At 29.5% G+C, this 24,279-nt stretch overlaps 4 protein-coding genes across 9 annotated transcripts in view; 1 reads left to right on the forward strand and 3 right to left on the reverse strand.

Moving 5' to 3' along the window:
- Positions 1–274: 274 nt before the first annotated feature.
- Positions 275–6,677, reverse strand: LOC131849294 (ATPase family AAA domain-containing protein 3A homolog). Its single transcript, XM_059199334.1, has 10 exons — positions 6,383–6,677; positions 5,805–5,959; positions 4,781–4,893; positions 4,473–4,679; positions 3,909–4,066; positions 2,898–3,157; positions 2,479–2,602; positions 2,103–2,394; positions 1,824–2,022; positions 275–1,649 (listed from the first exon to the last, which is right to left on the reverse strand). The coding sequence occupies exons 1-10, from the start codon at positions 6,573–6,575 to the stop codon at positions 1,455–1,457; spliced, it is 1,896 nt and encodes a 631-aa protein (XP_059055317.1). The 5' UTR covers positions 6,576–6,677; the 3' UTR covers positions 275–1,454.
- A 1,971-nt stretch (positions 6,678–8,648) lies between these two features.
- LOC131849196 (LITAF domain-containing protein) lies at positions 8,649–13,580 on the reverse strand. Its single transcript, XM_059199205.1, has 4 exons — positions 13,490–13,580; positions 13,073–13,220; positions 11,004–11,157; positions 8,649–10,762 (listed from the first exon to the last, which is right to left on the reverse strand). Exons 2-4 carry the CDS (start codon positions 13,212–13,214, stop codon positions 10,657–10,659), a joined length of 402 nt encoding a protein of 133 aa, XP_059055188.1. The 5' UTR covers positions 13,215–13,220; positions 13,490–13,580; the 3' UTR covers positions 8,649–10,656.
- Positions 13,581–14,705: 1,125 nt separating this feature from the next.
- Positions 14,706–17,598, forward strand: LOC131849247 (beta-parvin). Of its 3 annotated transcripts, none has more exons than XM_059199278.1 (8): positions 14,706–14,763; positions 14,964–15,091; positions 15,626–15,715; positions 15,898–16,169; positions 16,249–16,445; positions 16,725–16,839; positions 16,918–17,161; positions 17,397–17,598. In XM_059199278.1, exons 2-8 carry the CDS (start codon positions 14,974–14,976, stop codon positions 17,471–17,473), a joined length of 1,113 nt encoding a protein of 370 aa, XP_059055261.1. In that variant the 5' UTR covers positions 14,706–14,763; positions 14,964–14,973; the 3' UTR covers positions 17,474–17,598. The 3 variants fall into 3 exon arrangements, with proteins under 3 accessions (XP_059055261.1, XP_059055260.1, XP_059055259.1); XM_059199277.1 differs by lacking the exon at positions 14,706–14,763 and adding an exon at positions 14,768–14,792; XM_059199276.1 differs by lacking the exon at positions 14,706–14,763 and adding an exon at positions 14,774–14,891.
- A 2,805-nt stretch (positions 17,599–20,403) lies between these two features.
- Positions 20,404–24,279, reverse strand: part of LOC131849192 (ecotropic viral integration site 5 ortholog) — a 33,826-nt gene continuing 29,950 nt past the window's right edge. For 3 of the 4 annotated variants that reach the window (XM_059199199.1, XM_059199197.1, XM_059199198.1), the window contains 2 exons: positions 24,173–24,271; positions 20,404–21,327 (listed from right to left, as the gene is read on the reverse strand). In XM_059199199.1, coding sequence (XP_059055182.1) covers positions 21,160–21,327; positions 24,173–24,271 — 267 coding nt within the window. In that variant the 3' untranslated portion in view covers positions 20,404–21,159. Of the gene's footprint in view, positions 21,328–23,212; positions 23,263–24,172; positions 24,272–24,279 lie in introns of all 4 variants that reach the window. The other variant, XM_059199200.1, reaches the window with a different exon arrangement.

The following is a 24,279-nucleotide window of genomic DNA, read 5'->3' on the forward strand; positions in this document are numbered from 1 at the left end:
TAATAACTACATACTACAGATGTAGGTAACAAAATTTTAATAACGACATAGAAGTAAGGCAGAAATCATAAATTGAGTGACAATTGGAGTATATACTAGTGATTTCTTATTATACATAACTATCTCAATATGAGAACTACATAACCAAGAACAAAAACATGACAATAAGCAAAAACAGTAGGAATATATCATTAAGTTTAAATAGAAAAATCACATATCTTGTACTTTAGTATTTTTCTATTTTATATAATCTTATGACAAGTTGATCTCATCGCTCACAACCGGCAACAATCCAAACATCAACTAGACTAACCTATCATTTTCACCCACATATATATATTTTAATATAGGTATTTCGTGAATAAACTTTGTTATTTATTTGGTTATATTTATTCACGAAATAAATAAAAACATGTTTTAAGTAGTTTGATTTTATAGTATGTGTTCGAATCAAACAAATTAAAACATGTCTATAATTGAAAAGATCAACATTCTAACCCAATTAATTTTACCACAAACAACAAATACTTTTTTACAAGTAACCTTATGACACGTTTGATAGCAAATCATTATCTTGTGCATCACAGTATCGGATTATCTTGTGCATTTCTGTAACATTAGGTGAAGGGTTAAAATTCCCTGTCTAGTATGTCTGCTGCATGCTTCCTGTTATTACAGTGATGTTACTAGTGTCGTGAATACTACAATGATCTAGAGTCTAACAACAGACGAATCATATATTGAATTTCATTTTATATAATATAATTCGAGATTTACATCCCCTTTTTGGACACACATTGATTGGTTGTTAGAAATCTGATCGGAATATATATTTTATTTACAATAACTTTCAATACACAAAATCTATACAATAAACACAGCGCTCGTGTATTAGTTTTCCTATATAAAATATTACTTTCTAATAATTTATGTCTAATACATGTGTACAAAAGGATGTCCTTTTACCAACTGTGGTCTAAATCTATATTATTTAGACGAAAAAAATGCGGTACATTAAAGTTTGCAAGGCAATATATTGTATTTTGTTACTGTGTTGATATTTACTTGTATACACTAGGAATGCAAATACCAGTCAGACAGTGTTGTTCAAAATCACATGACAAACAATAACATAATTTTTTTAAACAAATTCACTATACATTTGTTGAAATATCAGTTCAGCTATAAAGCCACACGAGGTGTCTACAATAAATACACATTTATAATTAGTTAAGCCTTATTCAAACTTTCTTACTCAATCTTTTAGATATTGTTTGCAATGTTTTCACATCATTTTCACTCAGTATAATGTATTTGTTTAATTTTGATATTTTAAAATCAAATAAGTAGTGGAGTACAGTACTGTTTGTATCGCAATACTTTTTCTGTTCAATAGTGGAACTTGTGCTTATTTGTAATGAACTCTCTGGTTTATTTGAATTAGAAATACTTTGTCACTTCTCAGTGTCAATTGATTTCCCAGCAGTCTTCTTGGTTAAGGATTTGTTTCTGGAAGAGGATTCTGCTTTGACTGGAGGTTCAGTTAATTTTGGTGTAGACTGTGCCTCATTAGAATTGTCCAAGGGAGGCAAATCTAAGAGATAAGGCATCATACTGCGAGTTTTTTCTTCTGCAGATAACCATTCCATCTGAAAAAGACAAAATGTAAATGTTTATACAACGTAATAAACGTGGAGTATAATCCTTTAGCCAAAGGTCAAATACACTTCTTTTAGAACAGACACTCGAAAAATCAAAGAACTATTATAATTATGTCTGCAATTATGTATAAAATTGTAAAATATTTCTTTATATTTAATTACCTTCTGTCTGTGATCCCTGACTGCGTCATCGCAAATGTCAATACACATCTGTTCAGTGAGTCGTCCTTCATCAGAAGCATAAGCAGCTGCTTGCCACGCTACACCGAGCTTAGACAGTGCGCGGCCCGACATACCGGCTGTACGTGATGCCAAATTTGAACATAGAGCACCATAATCAAATTGGTCCACACTCAAACGTCTAAAATAAAACAACATACCATTAAGAACAATACAAAATCACATTCATAATATAACTCATTACTATGTTAAAATATTAACCTCTTTCCCTCTGAAGCTGGTTGTAAAACAAATTTATCAAAATAAAGACGAATCAGACGCTCTCGTTCTTCTTGTCCAGGAAGTCCGAATTCAATCATCTTATCAAGTCGGTCATTGATGGCGGAGTCAAATTGCTGAGGAGTGTTAGAAGCTAATACCAACATGATTCTATTACTCTGGTCAGATGTACGATATAGAAAAGCATTCAATGCTGATCTTAAATCTTCACTTATTCTTTCAGACGAACGTTTACGTAAAAATGCATCAGCTTCATCAATAAATAGCAGCACACCTAAAAATAAAACATGTAAATGTATAAATAAGATATTATTTCACTATTTACAGTATACAGTAGAATATTAAGACAAAAAATTACCTTTACTACTTGTATTAGCCCAATCAAATACCTTATGAATAGCAGCAACTGCATCTTTGCCCATAGGTGCAACATCACCGCCAGTTAGAATTGCATAATCCATGCCTGAATGTGTTGCAAGTTTCTAAAACAATAAATCATTAATCAAACTAGGGTTTCAAAACATTATTATCTGAGACAATATTTAAAAAATCGATTAATTTTGGTCCAAATGAAGTATTTATAAGTAAACTATTTCCTATACCACATCTTCCTATTAATACAATGATCAATATTAAAAAACAACCTATCATATTATAAAAGTGGAGAATATAGTTTAGGAATAAAACTTTGAAAGCTCTGTAAGCAATTAGCTCATATGTTCATAAATCAGAGCACTACTGGGCCCTAGTGGTATAACAACATAGAATATTGCTTACTTTAGAAAACAATGTTTTTCCAGTACCAGGTGGACCATACATAAGTAGGTTACGATAAAACCCTTTGTTCACTCTAGTGTTTTTGGTTGCTATAGCAATATCCCGAAGTCGTCTCTCCAGTGTAGGCGCAAGGACCACACCACCCAATGCGTCTGTTGGCTTTCTAAAACTGGTTATTGCTTTAGATATTGTGAGTATAGGGTGTTTCACTGCCTCCAGTAAGGAGAATCTTGAGGTTTCATTCACTAATGTAGGCTTCCCTGCAATTTTTTACAAATAATAATCATATTACTGTTGTCTATCTATTTACAAGTAACAATTTATGTAATGAATATTTATCACCCGTGGACATTTCTGAAGATTTATCTCCTTTATGAGGAGGGGATTGCCAGTAACGGGAAATAGTGACTCCATTGCAAGCAATTATCATGACTCCCATACAGTCTCATTATGATTAATGAATTCGTCAGAATGGGCTAAGTTAGCAAATTTCACTCTCATCCTATCATAGTATTAGCAAAGACGGACAAGTATAAATCACCAAATAAAAAATAAATTAATCTCTTTTTTGCATTTTATATCGTAGAATAACAGCATCACTATTATTTTACGACTTCATAAGTTTATTTATGAAAGCAGATATTTTTATTTTTCTAAAACTCCAAGCATATTTATTAACTTATTTAATATATCGTAATGTAGATTAATAATATTCAATATTAAGGAATTCTTTCTCCAGGGCATTCTATGCTTTTCTCACACCTACTTCCGCTAACATTCACAAGTAATAATAAATGTTTATTTATCGTCATTCCATTCATAAACTTTTCATACGATTTTGATAATACTTTGAAAAATTGAAGAAGCTGATAATAAAAAATTCTTCCGATATCTGTTCATTATGCTTTCTGAAATTTGGTTGCATACTTGATTTCAAAAGAATTTGTGATCCTTGCAATAAATGTATGAAGCCAAGGGAGATCATTCGTTTTAAATAATAATGTTTCTTACCAATCCGAGCTTCAATGAATCTTGCTGTTACTGACGTTGCTCCTTTAGCTGTATACACACCAAGTGCTAAGAGAGATAACCCACCAGCAGCAGCTAAAGTTTTATCCCAATCAGTTACAAGTGCATTTAATCCTGTGCCAATAACAGTCCCTGCAGTCCTGTTAATATTTGGCTCATTACAATTCCGAAATTGGTAATTTGAATTATTCTAATTTTTAATATATTTCTTTATTATAGAAAACATATTAAAGTCCTGGAAGCAGGTACTGTAAGGTGCTTTAGTTAGATTGATGATGAGATTTATATGTGTAATTACAGGGATTGTAGGCGTGACAGACTAGTCTTCCACAATGACAATGGAAAAGGAGAACCATGGATGTTCAGCGACTATATTATGTCTGTGTTACTGTTCAAGAATGATTGCCACTTACCATAATATGAGATTAGATTGTTTGCCATTCCAATTTTGCAATTATAATAAAAAAAGAAAACTACATAATAACTTTTTAAGAAACTGTCTAGATGATTGGTGTAAATGAGATGTTTATTAAATGAAATGCTTACTTGATACTTTCTAAAATAGTAGTCCTATTTTCAGCTGCCTTCAATCTGATTTGTTCAAGTGTAATATCACGATTTTCACGTTCGGCTTTTGCTTTAGCTCTGGCTTCAGCCTCAATGGTTTTCATTTTGTTCTTTTCCCGGAGCTCCATTTCATGTTCAATAGTTGCACGACGTAGAGCTTCTTGTTTTGCGACACTTTCTTCTTGCCTAAATACATATTGCATATTATTTCACAATTACATTGCCATATATTCTTTTATGACTGAAATTTATTATTCATATACAAATAGAAACTGTTATAAACTCACTTTCTCAATATCTCATCTTGACTTTTCTGTTGCTGTATTATTTGCTCCTCATACCGCTTTTTTGCAAGTTGGTCTTGATACTGAGCCCTCATCTGATGTTGTTTGGTTTCTTCCTAAACAAAATAATATCTCTTTATAGAAATTTCAAATGTTTTATATTGATTTATATTACAATGAATTATATTGACAGTAGTTCTCAAAATTAGTGCATTCAATCAATCAACCTCTTCAGTTTTATATGTAGTATACATTACTAATTACATTTAATACTTGCATTCTGCCGTGTCTGACATTTGGATGCGAAACATGGGCCTTAAACAAAGAACAGCGGGAGAAATTGCAAAGATGTTAAAGAGAGAGAATGGAGAGAAGTATGTTAGGGATAAACAGAAAAGACAGACACAGATGTGAGGATATAAGAGCAAAAACTAACTTGACAGACATTCTTGTACAGATAGACCAACAAAAATGGAGATGGACTGGGCACATGATTCGAAGCAAACCTGAAAAATGAAGTACTTGTGTAACTGAATAGTATCCAAGGGAAACAAAAAGAATAAGAGGTAGACCACAGACACGCTGGGAGGATGAAATCAAGCTGACAGCAGGCCCCTACTGGAGAAGAGCAGCCCAAAATAGAGTACACTGGAAGGAATTAGAGGAGGCCTTTGCCATAAAGCACTCTGTACTGCTGGATATAATATAGAAAATGAAATTAATAATTAAACATAAAAAAAAAATTAAACTACTTAACAAACAATAATAGTAAAAAATATATATAATAATAATAAATTTATAGTATAATATAATAATATGAATGAACAGGAATGTAGAAAAAAAAATGTATAATAGTACAGAAATAAAGGCTTCTTTATCTTTATCTTATACATTACTAATAATTTGTGTACCTGTTCTAAATTGTATGAAATTATCTATTAGTTCAAATAGATCAATTCTCACAGGAGGAATCACAGTTTTGTTCTCTTTTCTATAAGTTACATAAAAAATATTTAAACAGTCATACCTGCAATGTTTTGCGCCTCTCTTCATAGTCAATCTTTTTTTGATCAACTTTAGCATGTTCAATTTCTGCTTCATAACCTTTAATTTTTGCCAATTGCTCTTGTTGCTTAGTTGTCTCCTGCAGTTTACTAAGTTCCAATGCTTCCTTTGCATGTTCTGAAATTAATTTCAATAAAAAATAATGAATTAATAGAATTATACTGATTAGTTGAAATTCATTATTATTTCTGAATGTCATAACAATAGTATCTTTTATTATACTATACAATTCAATTGCTCTAATATGGAGCAGGAGTAGTGTACAAAGAAAAGAAAAAACTTTATTGTGTCTACCTACCCTATAAAGCAACTAGCGTAAAGATAGATGTTACAACATTAAAGAATCTCGCCTGAACTAAAAATATCTTTAATATTTGTAAAAAGTAATTACATTTACAATTTATAATAAATACGTCAGCACATATTTTAAAAATTAATAATATATTCATACAGCGCAGACACAAAAAGGCAGAGGTTATGCGGTCGTATTATGCAATAATAAGAAACGTGACTGATAAGAAATAAATGGAATATGCTCACTTGATCTTTCCAGCTCCCTCGCGGCTTGGGCTGCTCTCTCTAAGGCACTAGAATCAAACCGATAAGCTTCCATAGCTTTCTTTTCTGACTTAGAAAGGTTAACCGCAGGTGCTGCTGCACCCCCGTTTTCTGCAGGTGGATCATCTGTAGGAGGTTGTGGAGGTTTCGTACTGTACCCAAATAACCAAGACATTTTGTTAAGGTTAACTTTATTTAATTAAATGAAAATAGGAAAGGTGATATATAAAATAGTAACAAAAGAGAATAAAGTAAGAATTAAATACACCGCGTTAGACAAACTGAATGACTAATGAAGAATAAATTGAAAATTGGTTGACTGACTGATTGAGTGAATGAAGATTATCAGTAAGTCATGAACTACCATAAAGCTGTCATTTGAAAGTCAATGTCAAATTGACGTTTATGATGTTTGTCAATTTAGCACAGAACAGAACGAAATAATTGTCAGTAGTAGTGGTATATTTTATCCACAAGTGGATAGGCAAAGGTACGAGACCATACAGCCTAATCTTCAATGAAATAATTGTCATATTAGTCAATTCATTCTCAGAAATTTGTAAGGAATTGTATTTATAAACTGTCATTCACTGAGTAAGTAATCACTACGTTTGATGACGTAATGATAAATTAATATATACATTCATCAAAAAAAGTCTATTCAACACATACTATTTCAAATTATTAATCAATTATTATAACATTTCTTACCAACTAGATAATACCTATGTAAATTTTTTTAATCTAGAGGTGTAATCCCGGCCAATTTTGGCCACGGCGACTGTCTTCAACCCCGGTTTTGCCGTTGATGTGCTCGCATGTGACTTATGTAGCCAATTTTCTTTGTAAAAATACTCGCGCATTGCAGGCATGAGAGGACACCGTTCACACTGTCGCACTGCTTCATGTGTCGCTTCAGCACATCTTTGTACCTGAGGAGTTGTCCGCCATGCTTCCGTTTACTTTTCTCTAGTTTTGATGCACTTAGCCGTTCTTTCCTTCATCATACGCATCATATGCCCGTATGACTGAAGCTGAAGCCGCATAAGATAAAATTCAATGCCACCTACATTGGCCCTTCGCAGCACTTCGGTATTCCGTACGGTCAGACTATCGGATGTGATATATTTTCCGTAAGCACTTGAGGTGGAATGGAGGAAGTCTCGGGGGACAGCTAGTTTCCAATAAATATGCTTAATTAACGATAATATAAATAAGAGATATTTTTACTAACAAAAACAGTTGATTTTGGGTAAAATACTTTTTTGGTAAGGCGAAACTGTATGTTACGTTCCTATGTATGTAGGTACTATGTACGTCCGTCGCATCGATAGAAATTGTATAGCTGTTTTAATTCTATTTTCAAGGTATCAATATCAGCTATTCTGTTATGTATTATATCCTATTGTTTTCTTTGGAACAGTTTTAGGCACTGAGCAAATAACCATTTAACTTATCTTTTAGTTTAAAAGGTGTGCCACATTGCACGAAAATATAAATTCGAGAAAAATAAAGTACTAATATATTTCAGTGAAGTCAGTAGGTAAGTGTAAGCGAGTATACTATCCCATTATAAAAGAAATATAAAATGTTTCCCCTATGGGTTCGTAAAACATGAATCTGAATGCAATACTTAATTATTGAAAAAATTAAGAGACATTATTGAATGTCCCTTAATTTTTTCAATAAATATAAAATGTTTCCTCTATGGGTTCGTAAAACATGAATCTGATTGCAATACTTAATTATTGAAAAAATTAAGGGACATTCAATAATGGTGGAGTACTGACTCCACCTTCTGACATTATTGAATGTCCCTTAATTTATTCAACTGCGTTAACTAACGTATATAAACATCAGATTTTATTTCAGTTATATGTATGTTAATGTCATATCATCCCAAGCCACAGCAAAAAAATATTGCTTTTGCAAACAGACAAATGATAGTTTATTGTGTACCTACAAATGAAGCTATGTGCAGAAATTAAAATCCAACATACAATATTCTCTATCTATATTCAATGTACCTATTCGTTACTATCAGTGAATGTACAGAAAACAGTATCAGAATATTGTATAACTAAATTTTTGTTTATTTACTATTTTTTAATTTCCGTGTAGGCATCACATTAGTATAGTGCTAGAGTCTAAATCCCTACGTTGTTTTGTAACTTCCGTTGTTTAATGGACTATTATATATTAAAAAATTAGCAAAAGAAATTAGGAAACTACAGATTTGTATTAATATTTTTTTATTTTGTAAAATACCAGATATCTTATACATATTCAAATCATTATTATCCTTCTAAATTAATTAAGCAATATGTAAAAGCATTGCACCGTAATATATATTTTTTTCCTTAAATGAATCAAGTACACCAGGCCTGACATTCAACACGGAACGGCTCACCCATGTAACTCTGATTAACATAAACATATGGTTAGGTATTTCGTAATGAATACCTGCGTGGGAATTTACTATTTAAGTAACTAGTAAATACTAAACATTCATTTACGAGGTCACTGATAGCATGCAGACATAATTAAGCATCAACTAACGTTAAATACACACAGTATTAAAGTAATTATTGGTACGAGACAACTACTTTCATTTACAATAGTCTATTTTATAATCTCGGAGACAAAATTGATTAACAAATAATGGTATGACCTATAGCTATATCTGCGATATCGATTTGTTGAATCATAGTTTCTATTTTTGCTTATTACTTTTAGTGCTTCATACGAAATTTGCGCACAATATATTTTGAAAATTTACATATGTACACTAGTATTGTCGTTGTTTATTAAATACAAAATTATTTTTTGTGTTTTCCGTACATATAGTACCTTTACAGTGTTAAGCTACAAACCATCCTTTTTTTCATACAATTAAAAATGTTTAATATATGTATATTTTATGACACCGTACGCTAGACATTTGTTTTAGTCAAAAATATATCAATAAAAAAATAATTTGATTCAACAACCATAATTTTATTGATACCTACTTTATAAATTTTTTGTTAATGCGTTTTCAAAAAATACTCTCGATTTATTTCTGAGTAACCAAATATTATTTTCCGGTTTTTGTAGCACTACACAACCCTAATTAAAAATGAATAAATGCTGACAAAATAGGTAATGTAGAATTTGTCTCCAGGGTTATAAAGGTCCAGACTAGCTATAGACTATAGCCAGTATAATTACAGATATGGTCACATATTCCGTACTCATAATACTACAGTTAAGTAATATGTGACCACACTAAAACCAATATATATGATATGACTCATAACTGTATAGAGATTTAAAAAAATATGGACTTTAGTTTCTCTTATTTCACATTAGATACCTTGAATACAATGCAGGCACACAGAATGTACTGAATACGTACTTTAAAACAAATTAGCATCATAATTCTTAAGAAAGTTAACAAATTTATTAATAATGTAACAATACACACATTAATTGATAATAAGTACATGCATCTTTTGCCACATCATCATTACCTATATCAATATAGCAATAGTCACATACATCAAATCGTTTATTTCGTTACAACCATCTTCTTTTGTAAAATACAGTATAATGTAGTTGAGTTGGTACTACCAATCCAGCTACTCATCTTGGTACTGCTCATTAATTACTAATATTAACCATATTTAAATCCTACAGTTAATCTGAATACATTACATAAAGTATATTTTTAACAATGTACTTTTTTATACCACAATGGTGGTAAATACTGCCCATCTGATGGTAAATGGTTACACAGAGATCTGTTGTGTATTTCTAATCTAAATAATGTTTCTAGATTATAGGTACAATATGTGACATTAACTAGTTTCTTTAGGTCACATTGCAGTTTTGTCATTAGTATACATAGATAAAACAATAATATAGATAAATACACATTTACTTTGCAAGTAATCAAAAATAGAACTTATTGCCTATATTAAAGATGCAATAGCATAAAAAAATGACATTAGGCAATAGAGTTCTATTTTCACCTAAATAGCCTTAAATTAAATATCAGTTAATATAATTAAAAAGAGAAATATTAATAAATATTCAATTAATTGATCAAAATCAATGTTGTTAAAACATACTTAGTTAACTTGATCATCACTTTGTATAAAAAAAGTTAAATGAATGAATATTAATATCAACATTATCAGATCCATAAAAGATTCATTTAGTTGTATATAGATTTTTACATCAATATTACTATGAAGTGTCTAAATTGTAAACATTTATCGCCGATAACGTCCAAGATAGGCTCCACAATGAGGGCACTTATGGTGTACATCCATACAGCTATCAATGCAGCAAGGTATAAGACAGCAACCACAAAAGCATCTGCAAATAATCATTATATTCATTATAATCATTTATATTTTATTATATTATAGCAAATAATCATTTCTTTTTTACATAATATTTAAATACTTTATACATAAAGTTAAATCATATTAGATTGGAATATTTATTCTACTAATTAATAGAACAAACATATACATAGATTGAGTAAAATTTTTCATTTTTAAATTGATGAAGACATGTTTTTTTATTAATTTTGTCTCATGTAATTACAACTCACCCCAATAGGAATATAATAGCTCCTGAAATGTATGCAATTAGGCCAGGCTTTGTTTGAGTGGCAGTGTCAATTTCTGCATGACAGCTTGGACATATCATATGAGTGGGATGAGGACCTACAGCTACCACTGTAGTGACGATAGGTGGACCAGCAGCTGAAATATATCATATAAATTATATTTACATTTAAATTAATAAACAATATCTGACAGATTCTGTACTAAAAACATTGCAGTCAATATGGAAATACTTCATTCATTTATCTATCCATGCTATGTTTTATAAATTTTGTTGTAACTGGCTAATCAGATATGTATTTTATATTCTAAATTTGTATTTGAATTTATAGTTCTTTTATATTACATTCTTGTTTTTGATACTTTAATTCCTTCTTTCTATTTTTAATTGTCAGTAGTCTATATTAATATATTTTCTCCATTTTACCTAGTCTTTTTTCTTGTTACTACAACAAATTTACTAGTCCTATATATATATACATCTGTGGAATCTGTTTATATAGAGAAAAAACATGTTATTCTAATAGGACGCCTTTAAAAGCTTTTTGTAAAAATCAACAATTTCCTGTTTTGTGTTAGTACATATGTATTTATTTTTATAGAGAGAAACAAAATACATGATATCATTTTTAATATTGCTATGTAACAGGGATGTTAAGGAGCTCCATAAACATAACCAAAAGTATCAGATATCCAACAAAAAAAAAAAATCGGTAACTGTACCGAATCCGAAATAAAAGTTTCGGATAATATCGGATAGGGGTGGAGCCTAATTGAGACACATTATGTAACCATTTTATCAGCTATTTGTATTTAACTTTTGAGATTCCAAAAAATTAATAATCACAACTGAATTATCTGAAAGTAACGGATAATCTGAAATAATTTCATATCCATATCCAGTATAATAATTATTCCTATATCCAAAACTTATCCATAGCCAAAATTTCGTATCCATAACATCCCTGCTATGAAAATAAAACAATTCTGTAGCTTTAAAATTAAAACAAAAGCGCCACCACAATGATGTCAGTCACTATAACTGGAATTTATTAAAAGTGGTCACAATAAGCCACATGTCACTATAAGTAGCCATTATATCTGAATTTTATATGAAAACCAAACTTCCCTATGTAATTACATCATAGTAAGAGGTTGGTAAGTATAGGTGGAGTCATAATAAATGAAAAAGAAAGAAAGAAAAATATATTTAATAAATGGCGTATTAGATACTGTTAGTTCAATCAAACCAGACATTAGAGGTAGGCTTTACACGTACAACGGCCCAGATGAGAGACCAATTGTGGAAAATGGAGTTCAACTTACATTACATTACCAGACATTAGATCTGGATATAAATTGATCTCATACTGAGTTGAAGACCTAAGAGGAGAAAGGCTTCAAGCCTTTCTCCTCTTAGAAGATAAATTACTTAAATTATACAATATTGATAGATACAACTTGCTCTACAGCCCTATGTTATCACATTTGCATTGCATTACTGTTTTGTTTTATATTCAACATTGCATAGATCTTTCCAAATTAATATAACAGAAAACATAAGGCTGTATTCTAAATATAATAATAGACATATAGTTTATTATAAAAGAAGATATTTTTTGTTACAATACAAATTTCATTTACTATTCGGTAAACTTAACTACAATCTATAATGTTTTTGTAATTTTATCCACTTTATAGATGGAATGATCTGAAAAATTGTTGCATAGAAAAAAATATTTGATGTGGTGTGGAAAACTACAAGAAAATACTTAAAGAGTTATCTTACAAAAGTATATATTTATGTAGAACAAGGTTAAATTCTATGGCCCAATGGAATATACCTTAGTTTTAAAATATATTTATACCATCAAATGTGTTACTTGAAATAAAAGTACTTAGCTAGAATCTAGAAAGTAATAGTAGGTGTACAGTGTCTCTTTCATTTATATTTTTGAGCATACAATTTAAAACTGTGACAAGGTCACTCCTCCTATTTGGAAATAATTGTATATGTGTTGATTCTAAACAGTTATTATTAAGATATACTTACATGCTGGATATTGTGGAGTATATGGGCTCGAAGGTCCTACTCCTCCGACAGCCTGAGAGTAGCTAGGGGGTGCAGCAGGCGGTGGCTGAAGAGTATGGCCATTTCCCCAACCATATGGCGGTGGATTCCCACTTTTCTCCATATTACACTTAAATAAAAAATACTATGTAAACAACAATACAACAATTGTCATAAAAATTAACAATATATTCGTAGTCAATGATGCAATACAATCTTGAAGCTATTTTTAGACATGATTCCACATTTCCACAAGTTTGACGCAACAACAACAACCTAGTGATGGCTGAAATGTTCGATTTTTTAGGGCAATTAAGTTTAAAGAAAGATGCATTCACAGATTTTTATAAATTAACATTCTACTATATGATATGTAGATGGGTAATTTTATTTATTTACCTAATAAAATGGAACTTTGATTAAAAAACTAAATATACGACAATTAACCTATTTTTATTTTTTATCCAATACCACAGATTCGATCCACAACCCAAACTAAATTGCTAATACTACGCAACCACAGATTACGAATATTCACTTAACATCGATATATCGAATCTACTCGATTGTTGCCACACGACATATGGGACACATTCGTTATTTTGTTATTTTCTTCTATCATATTATACCCAAATTTTTTTAGAAACATTGAATCCCAAAAAACGACTTCGTACTATTATGTATTAGTCAGAGTTAGTACAATATGAACTAAGGTAATTTTTATCATTAGTTTCGAATAAAGATTATCTTAGATTATCAGGTTACTTTATCGTTTCGTTACTTTTGATACATCGGACAGCCATATTTTTTATTTTAAATTGGTTAATTAAAGTAATAGCTACATAGCGATCGTTTCCAGAAGTCCTTAGAATAGAGAGTAGTGCTTAAATTAATACACACAAAAGTATGAAAAAAATTATATAAAGTACAAGTACAATAATTATGTTATTGCGTTGATAATTTCTGGTTAGCGATTTTTTACACGCAATATGAAATTTATGAGTGAAGATAATAATAGAAAAAAATATAAAAGGAAAATAGGCAGTGGCAGCTTGTACCAAAGACAAATAGCTAGTACAGTGAATGAATTCTCGTAAAAAAAAGTGCAATGTACTGGCGTTATGAACTTAAGACTCCTTGATGACCTTAAATTAAAATAATAAAGAAAAAGAATTTCTTAGGTACATCTTGATATTTTTGATTAGAATGGTTTTTATTTTCAATGGGATGCGATGTTTACCTTCTCTTTGTAGGTAAAATTACTGACGTGCGTTAATGGTTAAATATTTTCTTTATAATTTAATTTGACTTAAATTTTAGTAATTACGGGACTATAATAACTATGTAACTACAATAGTCATGACTTCTCCAATAAATTATCTACGTGACTGCAGTAACTAACAGTTACTACATTTACTATCACTATGTAACTATGATACCTCTCTTAGGTAGCATTTTATCATCAAATAAATAACATTGACCATGTGACAATAGCTACTACTACAAAAATTTGTACATCAGTATAGTGCTGTACTCAATACTTCGTATTCGGTACGTATCATACGCAACAGACTGTTGCGTATGATACGTACCGTTACTACCATACTGTTTATTACTATGAACCTACTGTACGTGCCTAGTTAGATTTCTAAAAGTGGGCTGTATGTGTGTGTGTATGTAGAAGTCAAAAGTGAATTCAAGTGTAAATATTTACTTTTTAAATATTTATTTTGAAAGAAATTTATAAATTTACTGAACTATCTGCAATCACAAAGATATATTTTCATTAAAGAAGACACAAGTATAATCATTATTTAATGTAATATGTAGTTATTTTCGTACTGCATGATTCATGACTTATTTTTCCCTGTAGGAGTTGAAAAATGTCTTCACCACGCCCGAAATCGCCTCGCACTCCTGTTTTACCTAAAAAGGAAGACAAGGAAGAATCTATTTGGGATAAACTTGGTACAATTGGACGTAAAAAACGTATTAAGGAAGGCAAGTATTCTATTTCGTCACGTATTATAATCATATGTACGAAAGCTCGTGGGAAGATAAATTGGCATTGACCTACTAAATGGTACCCAATTACGGTAAAACCCAGTACCTACATAATTTGGTTGTTACTTTTTTTACATGCCACATACTGGAGAATTCCAGCCACTCTCTGTAGATGACCAAAATAGAAATAGAGAAAATTTATAACAAAATTCTAATAGTGAAATGTAACGCAAACTGAATGTTTGTGTAATAAGGTTTTACTTAAAAATAGTTGCAGCAATAAAGTTGATTTTTCCCAGATAATGTATATGTGTATGGATTAATACATATGTTAAAGAAAAAGAAATGTTTTGGCTGTTTTTTATGCACTAAAATACTATAAAATGCTTTATTTATTGTTAGCATTTGATTATCATCTATTTGTGCAGTATACAATTTATGATAATGATTTCGGATGATTGTGATTTATGATGTATAAGAGGTTGCAGGCGCAATTAGTCTGTAATACTTTATATATACACTTATTTTTAGTGCAAGAGGTTCAAGCAGAAGGCAAGCATGCTATTGATTCACCCGGCAGTCCAACTGCGCCAGAAATACCTCCAGAGGAATACAGCTTGCGTAAGTCTGTCTTCTATTAATTGTCATTTAATTATAATGTTGTATTATTATTCAAAATAAAATAAATATATTTGTATTTTCTGTATAATGTTGAACAAATCATAACAAATCTTAATATAATTACAAGTATGTAGTATGCTAAAAATAATATTAGTACTATTAAAGTTAATATATTATTTTAGTTGACAATGAAGAAAGAGCAATCATAGAACCCAAGTCTTTAGAAGATCCAAGGGTCAAGGAATTGATCCAGGTGCTTATAGATTGGATCAATGATGAACTTGCCATGCAAAGGATTATTGTTAAAGAAATTGGTGAGGATCTATATGATGGTCAAGTTCTACAAAAACTGTTAGAAAAATTGACAGTAACCAAACTTGATGTACCAGAGGTAACACAATCAGAAGAGGGACAGAGACAAAAGTTAGCTATTGTTCTAAGAGCTGTAAATAAGGTACAACAATATCATAAGAACTCATCATCATAAGAGTTATCCTGTATCTATAAAAACTGATCATCATGTCAAATTTTAGGTGCTGTTTGGATCTACAAAACCCGCCCAGAAGTGGAGTGTAGATTCCATACATTCAAAGAGTGTTGTATCCATTTTGCACTTACTAGTTGCATTGGCTCGTCATTTCCGGGCTCCTGTTCGACTTCCAGAGAATGTAAAAGTTGCAGTGCTTGTTGTTAAAAAGGAAACCAGCCCAGGAATGCAGCTTTCTCATAGGTAAGAATGTTTACACTAACAAATTTGTATAATCTTATTTATTTAGTATATATAATAATCTATACTAAATAAACAGTCTCACTCTGATTTAATTTAAAACTGCACTTTGTCTATGAGTGTATTTAACAATCTCAACCTAGTTTATTTGTATACATTAGATCATATAAAAATTAAGAAAATCAAAGTATAAATAATTCACATACAAAATATACACAAAGAAAATAATTTAGTAAATAAACATGACAGCAATGAACTTAAACAAGTTTTTTCTTGTTTTAGAAGTTTTATGGAGGACATCACAACCACATATGATGATTTGGGTATGAAATGTGAAAGAGATGCATTTGATGCTTTGTTTGATCATGCACCTGAAAAATTACAAGTTGTCAAAAAGGTACAAAAACTTGATTACATATTAACAAATAAATTTCATATCATGTCTTATTATAATTAAGTATATTTTCTTTTTCAGTCCCTCATAACTTTTGTTAACAAACATCTAAGCAAGGTATATCTGGAAGTGACAGATTTAGATACTCAGTTCCATGACGGTGTTTACCTTTGCCTTCTGATGGGTCTGTTGGAAGGGTTTTTTGTCCCACTTTATGATTTCCATCTCACTCCACAAGATTTTGATCAAAAAGTGCACAATGTTTCATTTGCTTTTGAATTGATGCAGGATGTGGGACTTGCGAAGCCTAAAGCTAGACCTGAAGGTACTGTTATATATGTTCAATAACAAACATAGATTTTTTAACGATACGTTTTTCTATCTTCTAAACCATAGAACCATATTAGGCATACACACAAGACCAAATTATAAAATTTTATCAGGTTATCCTGGAATAATTTTATGTTTAATGAATATTCATATTGTTTAAATAATTAATGTCTAGATATATAGTGATCTTCCTTTTCTTTGTTTGATTTCTATTCTTTTATTTATTTCAGATATTGTGAATCTGGATCTCAAGTCAACACTGCGAGTTCTTTACAATCTGTTTACAAAATACAAAAATTTGCCATAGGAATTTATTTCCACATGAGTTTTTACTTTACTTAGGTAGTTACTTTTTAAATAACAAAACATATTATTAATTTAATTGTATTCAAATAATTTTAACTAATTGTGCCTTATACTTAAATAATATAATAATAAATAATAAACTAACACAAAAAATTCGTTTTATTTAGAGGTTAAATATTTACTACTCTTTGCACCTTAGATTGTTGTGCTCTGCTCCATCTGTTATTATGGGCACAGTAGAGCATGAATGTACTATGTAAAAATAGTAATTTACTTCAGTTTCTGGTGCGATAGAGTTTACATAACTACGTATGAACTAGTAATTTTTAATTTTCAGGCGAGTTACAGTAAACTGAATTGTCTAATAAGTAATTGCGTTACTCAATTATAACTCGGGGCACCTAACAACGCCACATCAAATATAATTTAATATCGTAAACATAGCAGTTTGCAATGCTTCTATTAGACTATATCACATTAGTAGTATTATGATTAGTTTGAATTAATAAATGTGTCATAAACGGATTAAAATAAAACAATAGCATGTAAATGGATTAAGTTTATTTCCTAAAAAATATGTGGCGTTACAGACCAAATTTTTTAATCAGAGTAGAGTATAAATAATAAAATAATGAAGTATAATCCATTCTCAAGTAAAAATGAAAATAAAGTTTTGAAATGAAATAATGCTGGTCATATGCTTTATAAAACATTACAAAAAATATTTAAGGTCTAATCTATGTATGTAACATATCTCTAACTAAAACTCAAATATGAAATAATATTTTTATAACATTATTATTGCTATTTCATTGTAAACGTGAATCTTAAATTAGCCATATGTTATATATTAACAATTAAAACAGGTGAAATAAATTATATCAGTAAAGAAACAGCATTACAATATATTATGAATTTCTGGTATTTGATTTGTGAATTATATAATTATATTATACCTACTTTGCAGCGTTATTGCACACAGTAGAACTTACAATAAAGCATTAACAAAAAATAAAATTGGTACTGTTAATTTTCATAACGTATATCCATTTATATAATAATTATACGGAATCTATTTATTTGAATTCTTATTACATTATTAAGTAATTATAAAATATAACACTTAACAAGAGATAGGTGTTAAGAGGCATTCATCGGTTTAAATTAACAATTAACTAAGTATATATACTTTAAAATCTGAATCCCTGTATGCATGAGACTCATTTAATCTACCTATTTAGCGACCTAAACATAATAACGAAGCGCTACTGAACCGATGATTGCTTCCTAATATTAAAATGCTATATAAATAACAGAGTAAAATATAATAGAGAATTTATACTATAGTCTAGCTGCCAAAAATAGGATTACCTACATTATTGCTATTGCTGCAATTTATAAATTATAATGCAGTAAAATAAGATAGAATAAAATAAGCAACATTACACCTAGTGAGTGAAGCTGTAATTCCGTTCGGATGGTAATTTGCTGTGTCAATGCTTAGCTGCCGCAATAATGTTGATACTATTTCTACGAAAACCTGATTACATAATGATAATATTTTTTATTTGAGAAATTCTAGAGATTTCTAAGGGATTCCTATTACTACATGGACAAAATCTAGGTATTAGGTATACAGCCTTTCGTAGAATATTATACAATGACGTGAGTATTTTACGTAAAATAAATTAATTAATAAAATATTATATCTTAAAATTACTAATAATACAATTAAATAAATACGGGCAATATTGCCAACACGAATATGTCCCTGCGTCAACAAATAATAACTATACAATTTTTAAATGGAGGCAAACAATACAATTTGAAGTTTTGTTCTATTTTTATGCAATAAGTGAAGATATTTTAATATGCAAAATAATAGGTGCACCTGATATATGGTAATAATGATAAAAAAAAACATTAGGAATGTTTTTATGAAAATATAATTCAAATTTCTACAGCTAAAGTTACAAATTTAAACGTTAACGGATCAACGGCGGTTATTGTAGCCAGTTTTAGGTTTTTTAATTAATAAGTACTAGTTTAGATATTAAAATATAAATCTACCCTAAAAAAATAGTAATATACAAATGGAATGTTTCTTTCGAAATGAATTTAAGGCAGTCAATGTAAATATTTAGAAATATATAGTTTTTCTTAAAAAATTAAACAGATTTAATTTGTAATAATTTTGATAAAGTAATGTGATTGCGTAAAGACTCAAGAGTCGAAATCAAAATAGTAATTAAACACAAATATTAGAAAATAATTAAATATTTACCTTTACTAAACATTGTATCGGGTGTATCTACAGATATTGAACTACATATTGATCGATTTCAAAAGTACGAACTACATTAGAATTAATTCTACCTGTACTACTGTTTAACTACGAGCATATAAAAGGTATTCTCTACAGCGCATCAATGTAATAATTGGCATCGTGAGTCAGACAAGTTAAAATATCTTTAAAGTACTTCAGGTTAGTTTATATCTTCTATTAATATGACAGTTCTCATTGAACTTGGATATTAAAGGAATACATATTATCTGATATTGCTTTATGAAGGCAAGAAAACGTCTTTAAGTTTTCTGATATTATGGAATACGTATTCCTTTAAGCTATTATGTAGTCATTTCATAGCACCTACTACTATTTTATCAGAATCAAGTATTCTATAAATAAATTTAAGTTAGCTAAGTTTAGATTAAAGTAATTATAGTTGGAATAGAAACTTATTTAAGCAATATACATAGTATCTGCTAACTTGTAATTACTATATTGGCAATGAAAAGTGAAAGAATGAACCTTCTTACCATTATTATTGTAGTAATATGGATGGTGTAATTTTTTTTATGATTTATGATAACCTGCTCCTGAAGTTGATAATAAATATGTTGTTTATTTTTGTTAGACACATAGTTGCTACAATAATATGGTACAAATCCATATTTGTAATTTAGTTAACTAATTTTACACTTCAGAATTACTTTACTTACATTACAAACAAAATAGTAATATCATTGTGTAACTATATTAATAAATTTGTAAATCAATCCAAATCGATTTTTTTAAATTACTACTACTACTTTACTAGCTGTTCTAGCACTATCTTAGTTTCAAAGGTAAACGTTTTTAAGTCTAGCGTCATCTAACTTGATTTTTTTGTTAAGTATGCATCAGCGTTAGCAGATACTTTAAGTTACACTATGCCAAATGTGACAAGAAAATAAAATTACAGTCGATTAATTACAATAATATTGTGTTTTTATTGTTATACTGCTGAATCTATAGCAACCAATTTTGGATTCTCGAATGATACAAAGAAAAGGAACGGCGTTGACATATAAAAGTGCAACACTTTCGTCGCTTTATATGCAGGGAAGATAATTTATTACTTAAAACTCTAGTCAACGTTTAAAAAATTATGGCATAGCGTAACATGTACATTGTAAATTAGCATTAATACCTACGAGTATGTATTAATGCAGATTGTAGCTCAAATATACAAACTATTTCATTTACAAAAAATAGAAATTGAAACTTTACCTGTATCATAATAAACGATGTACTTCCAAAATTGACTTCAATTTCTAATTACATTTTATGATGATATAAAAAATGGTTCAGTAAGACAAAGTACAAATAATAATCTATTCCCCTAGAAAATTCACGGGAATTAGCTACGTCGCTTTTCGTGTTGTTAGTGTGAAGTCCAGCGATGCGGAGGACTCCCGACGTAGTGTTAATTTTAATTTGTCATCCTCCTCTAAGTCTTCTTCAACTGAGATGGCATGAGTGAGTTCTTTGTGGCCCAGCGAACGAGCTCTCCATGCTTCTAATCTCATGACCTACACATAAAAATTATTATTTTACTAAAGATTTATAGCATATAAAATATAATTGTAATATATTAAGGTAATAATTCTACTTGCACCTCCATCGGTGCTTTATATCCGTGAATCACGGTCGTTTTGTCATCGATTGTATAGTACCTACTAAAGTTAAGCTAAGGCTACGATGTTGTTGCTCTACCTTGTCATGAATAGAGATAGTAGTGTTTTATATATACATTATATTTTATATATAAAAAATTTGTGGTATAATATACACTATACAGAAGAACTATATTTAAACCAGATGATTGATTTAATTCATGATATTCAAGCAGTGTTATAGTTTATATGTCTGTATTCATACATTCTTTGTTACTAATGTTCAGGTAAAAAGACAACTTGATTTAACAATTTTCAATGGCAAAGTGGCAATTAATAAGTTACAATTTACAATAAGTTAATACTATTATTAAGAACTAGCAAAGAAAACGAACACAGTAATTTACTAGTCGATAATATATAAAATCATGTGCTCTAGATGGGTACAGTTTAGATTTGCAAATATAAAGAAGAACAGATTATAACATTTGGAAATAAATTATTATTAAACATATCCTAAAATCAAACAGTAATGCATAGATTTCATAGCAAAGCGATGCATGTGGTTATTGAATAAATTAATGCATTGGATAGAAAACGGTAATGTTAAAACTCATAACAGAAAGTATGCAAAATATTACAGCAAACATGCAACATATTAATCCGGAATCATTAATATATACACATAAAATAATACAGTTCGTCTAACATCAAATAGTACTATTCAGTTTTCGTCTGTCTGTAATACCTTTACTTAAACCAACCCAACACTATGAAGAATTTAAAAATGGAATAATGTCATTGCACTACAATAACATAATGAGTACATTACAAAATATTAAAACAGAATTAATCTTATTTTCACATTATATATATATATTTACTTTTTTAAAACTCATGCTAGTGCGTCATATCGTGACATTAATGTTTCCTTTGTACTTTATGTAAATCATAATCTATAGTTGATGTTTATTTAATTCTGTACAACACTAGAGAAAAATATGAAGAATGAATTAACTTTGTTTCACAGTAAAATGCTATGACACTGACTGTGTATTACTTTGTAAAAATTCATAATAAAAATAACTTGTTATTTTTATTAATATTCAATCTAAAATTTGTTCATCCCTTCTTACCGGCATGATAGCTTTATGGAGGCCCCACGCTTATTGTATGGTTTATATTACTTTAAACTATATTTATTATAAACTCAAAAATAAGTGGTGTAATTGTTATTGTATGCATTATTTATTATTCTCAACATATATTATTCTGAGCAAACCTAGTAGCATTAGTAGCAGTTGTATATGTATATCACGTTACTATACATTACATAACGGCCATAGAGAATAATGAAAGTATTATCTGTTACAGACATGCGGCGCATATATAATAAAATATGTATGTATATAGATACATAGACAGATACCAACATATTAGATAATAAAAAACTAGTAAGATATAAAAAAATACTTTCACGAATACATAAGTTACAACATCAAAGTTAAAAGCTATAGGTATATGTATTACACATTTAATTTAAGATACAACATACACAAACAAATGCAAGACAATACTTTCCCTACATTCTTGTGCTAACCTGTTAATTCGATTTTAAAGTTCACAATTGTTTTTTTAGTAACAGTAGTAGTACTGTATTTACCATTACTGTTTTATACAATTCTCACAATTTATTATACAGTACAGGAAACATTATGACAATATGGTCGAAATGTAATAAAACCGAGTTGACAGGTTACCACGTGACAACTATTCAGACGGATGGATATACAAAACTTACTCGACCCATTTCCAGGGCTCAGTGTCCGGTGTGGTGATTGGTGTCGGAAACTGTGCAGTGCCAAACAGAATAATCAGATACATCCATACAAGCGTATCATAGTAAATATATTACAAATAACAATCATTGCGTTAACGTATAATTTCTGATATTGTATAATCTGACGAATTATAATTTCAAAATTGTTCTATTCATCATATATCGTGACCATATAGATATATAAAGTTTCTAATACAATAATAGTGTCCCCAACAAAAAAAAAAGCACAATGTTTACAATGACGTGAAGCGTAATTGAGTCGGCAATGTGTGTAAATATATGTTAAACACATATTATGTAATATACCATCGTTTATTAGTAACACAGATATACTGTCAATAAAAGTATTTACATTGTTTTTGTGATTAAGCATGTTATAATGATTAAGTTATAAAAGCAAAGCACTAAGGCGCGTGTTACAGCGTTTATTATATTAGTTTATACATTTGTATTAGTAAAATGCACACAAAATGTCAAATTACTACGTGAAAATGATTAGGAACATTAAGAACTCATTAGTGGTAGTAAAATAATTATAAATTATACCAATCTAAATTGAGGTACACATATATACTACAAACGTATGATATTGGGAAAAATTAAAGTCATTAACAGTATTTATTTTGAATAAATACATTCTAGAGTAGCATTAAAATCACAAGAAACCAAACTAACCAAGTTTATGCAATTATGACATAGCAGACTAAATATTTTTGAATGTTTTTTTTATTAATAATGTGTTATTTAATAGCGTATTTCAAAATATATTACATTCAGTAAAATAACCAATCTCCAGTTATGTAATTTTTGTACAAATATAATATACTTACTACAAGACTTATAGTTTTCATAACTGTGTACATTATTATTTAAGAATATTAAATTTAAATTTCATCGTGTGCACCTGTCAGAAGTACTTACATCCGCTTTGAGTTCGGCAACCTGTTCCTGCAGTTCGCGCACTCTATCCGAGTCATCCATGTTGCTACGTAGTTCGCCCTCAGTTGCCATTACTTCGTTCTAGATAA

The sequence above is a fragment of the Achroia grisella genome, unplaced genomic scaffold (assembly GCF_030625045.1).
Source record: "Achroia grisella isolate CSIRO2021 unplaced genomic scaffold, CSIRO_AGI_Agris_v1 utg640, whole genome shotgun sequence".
Lineage (NCBI taxonomy): Eukaryota > Metazoa > Arthropoda > Insecta > Lepidoptera > Pyralidae > Achroia > Achroia grisella.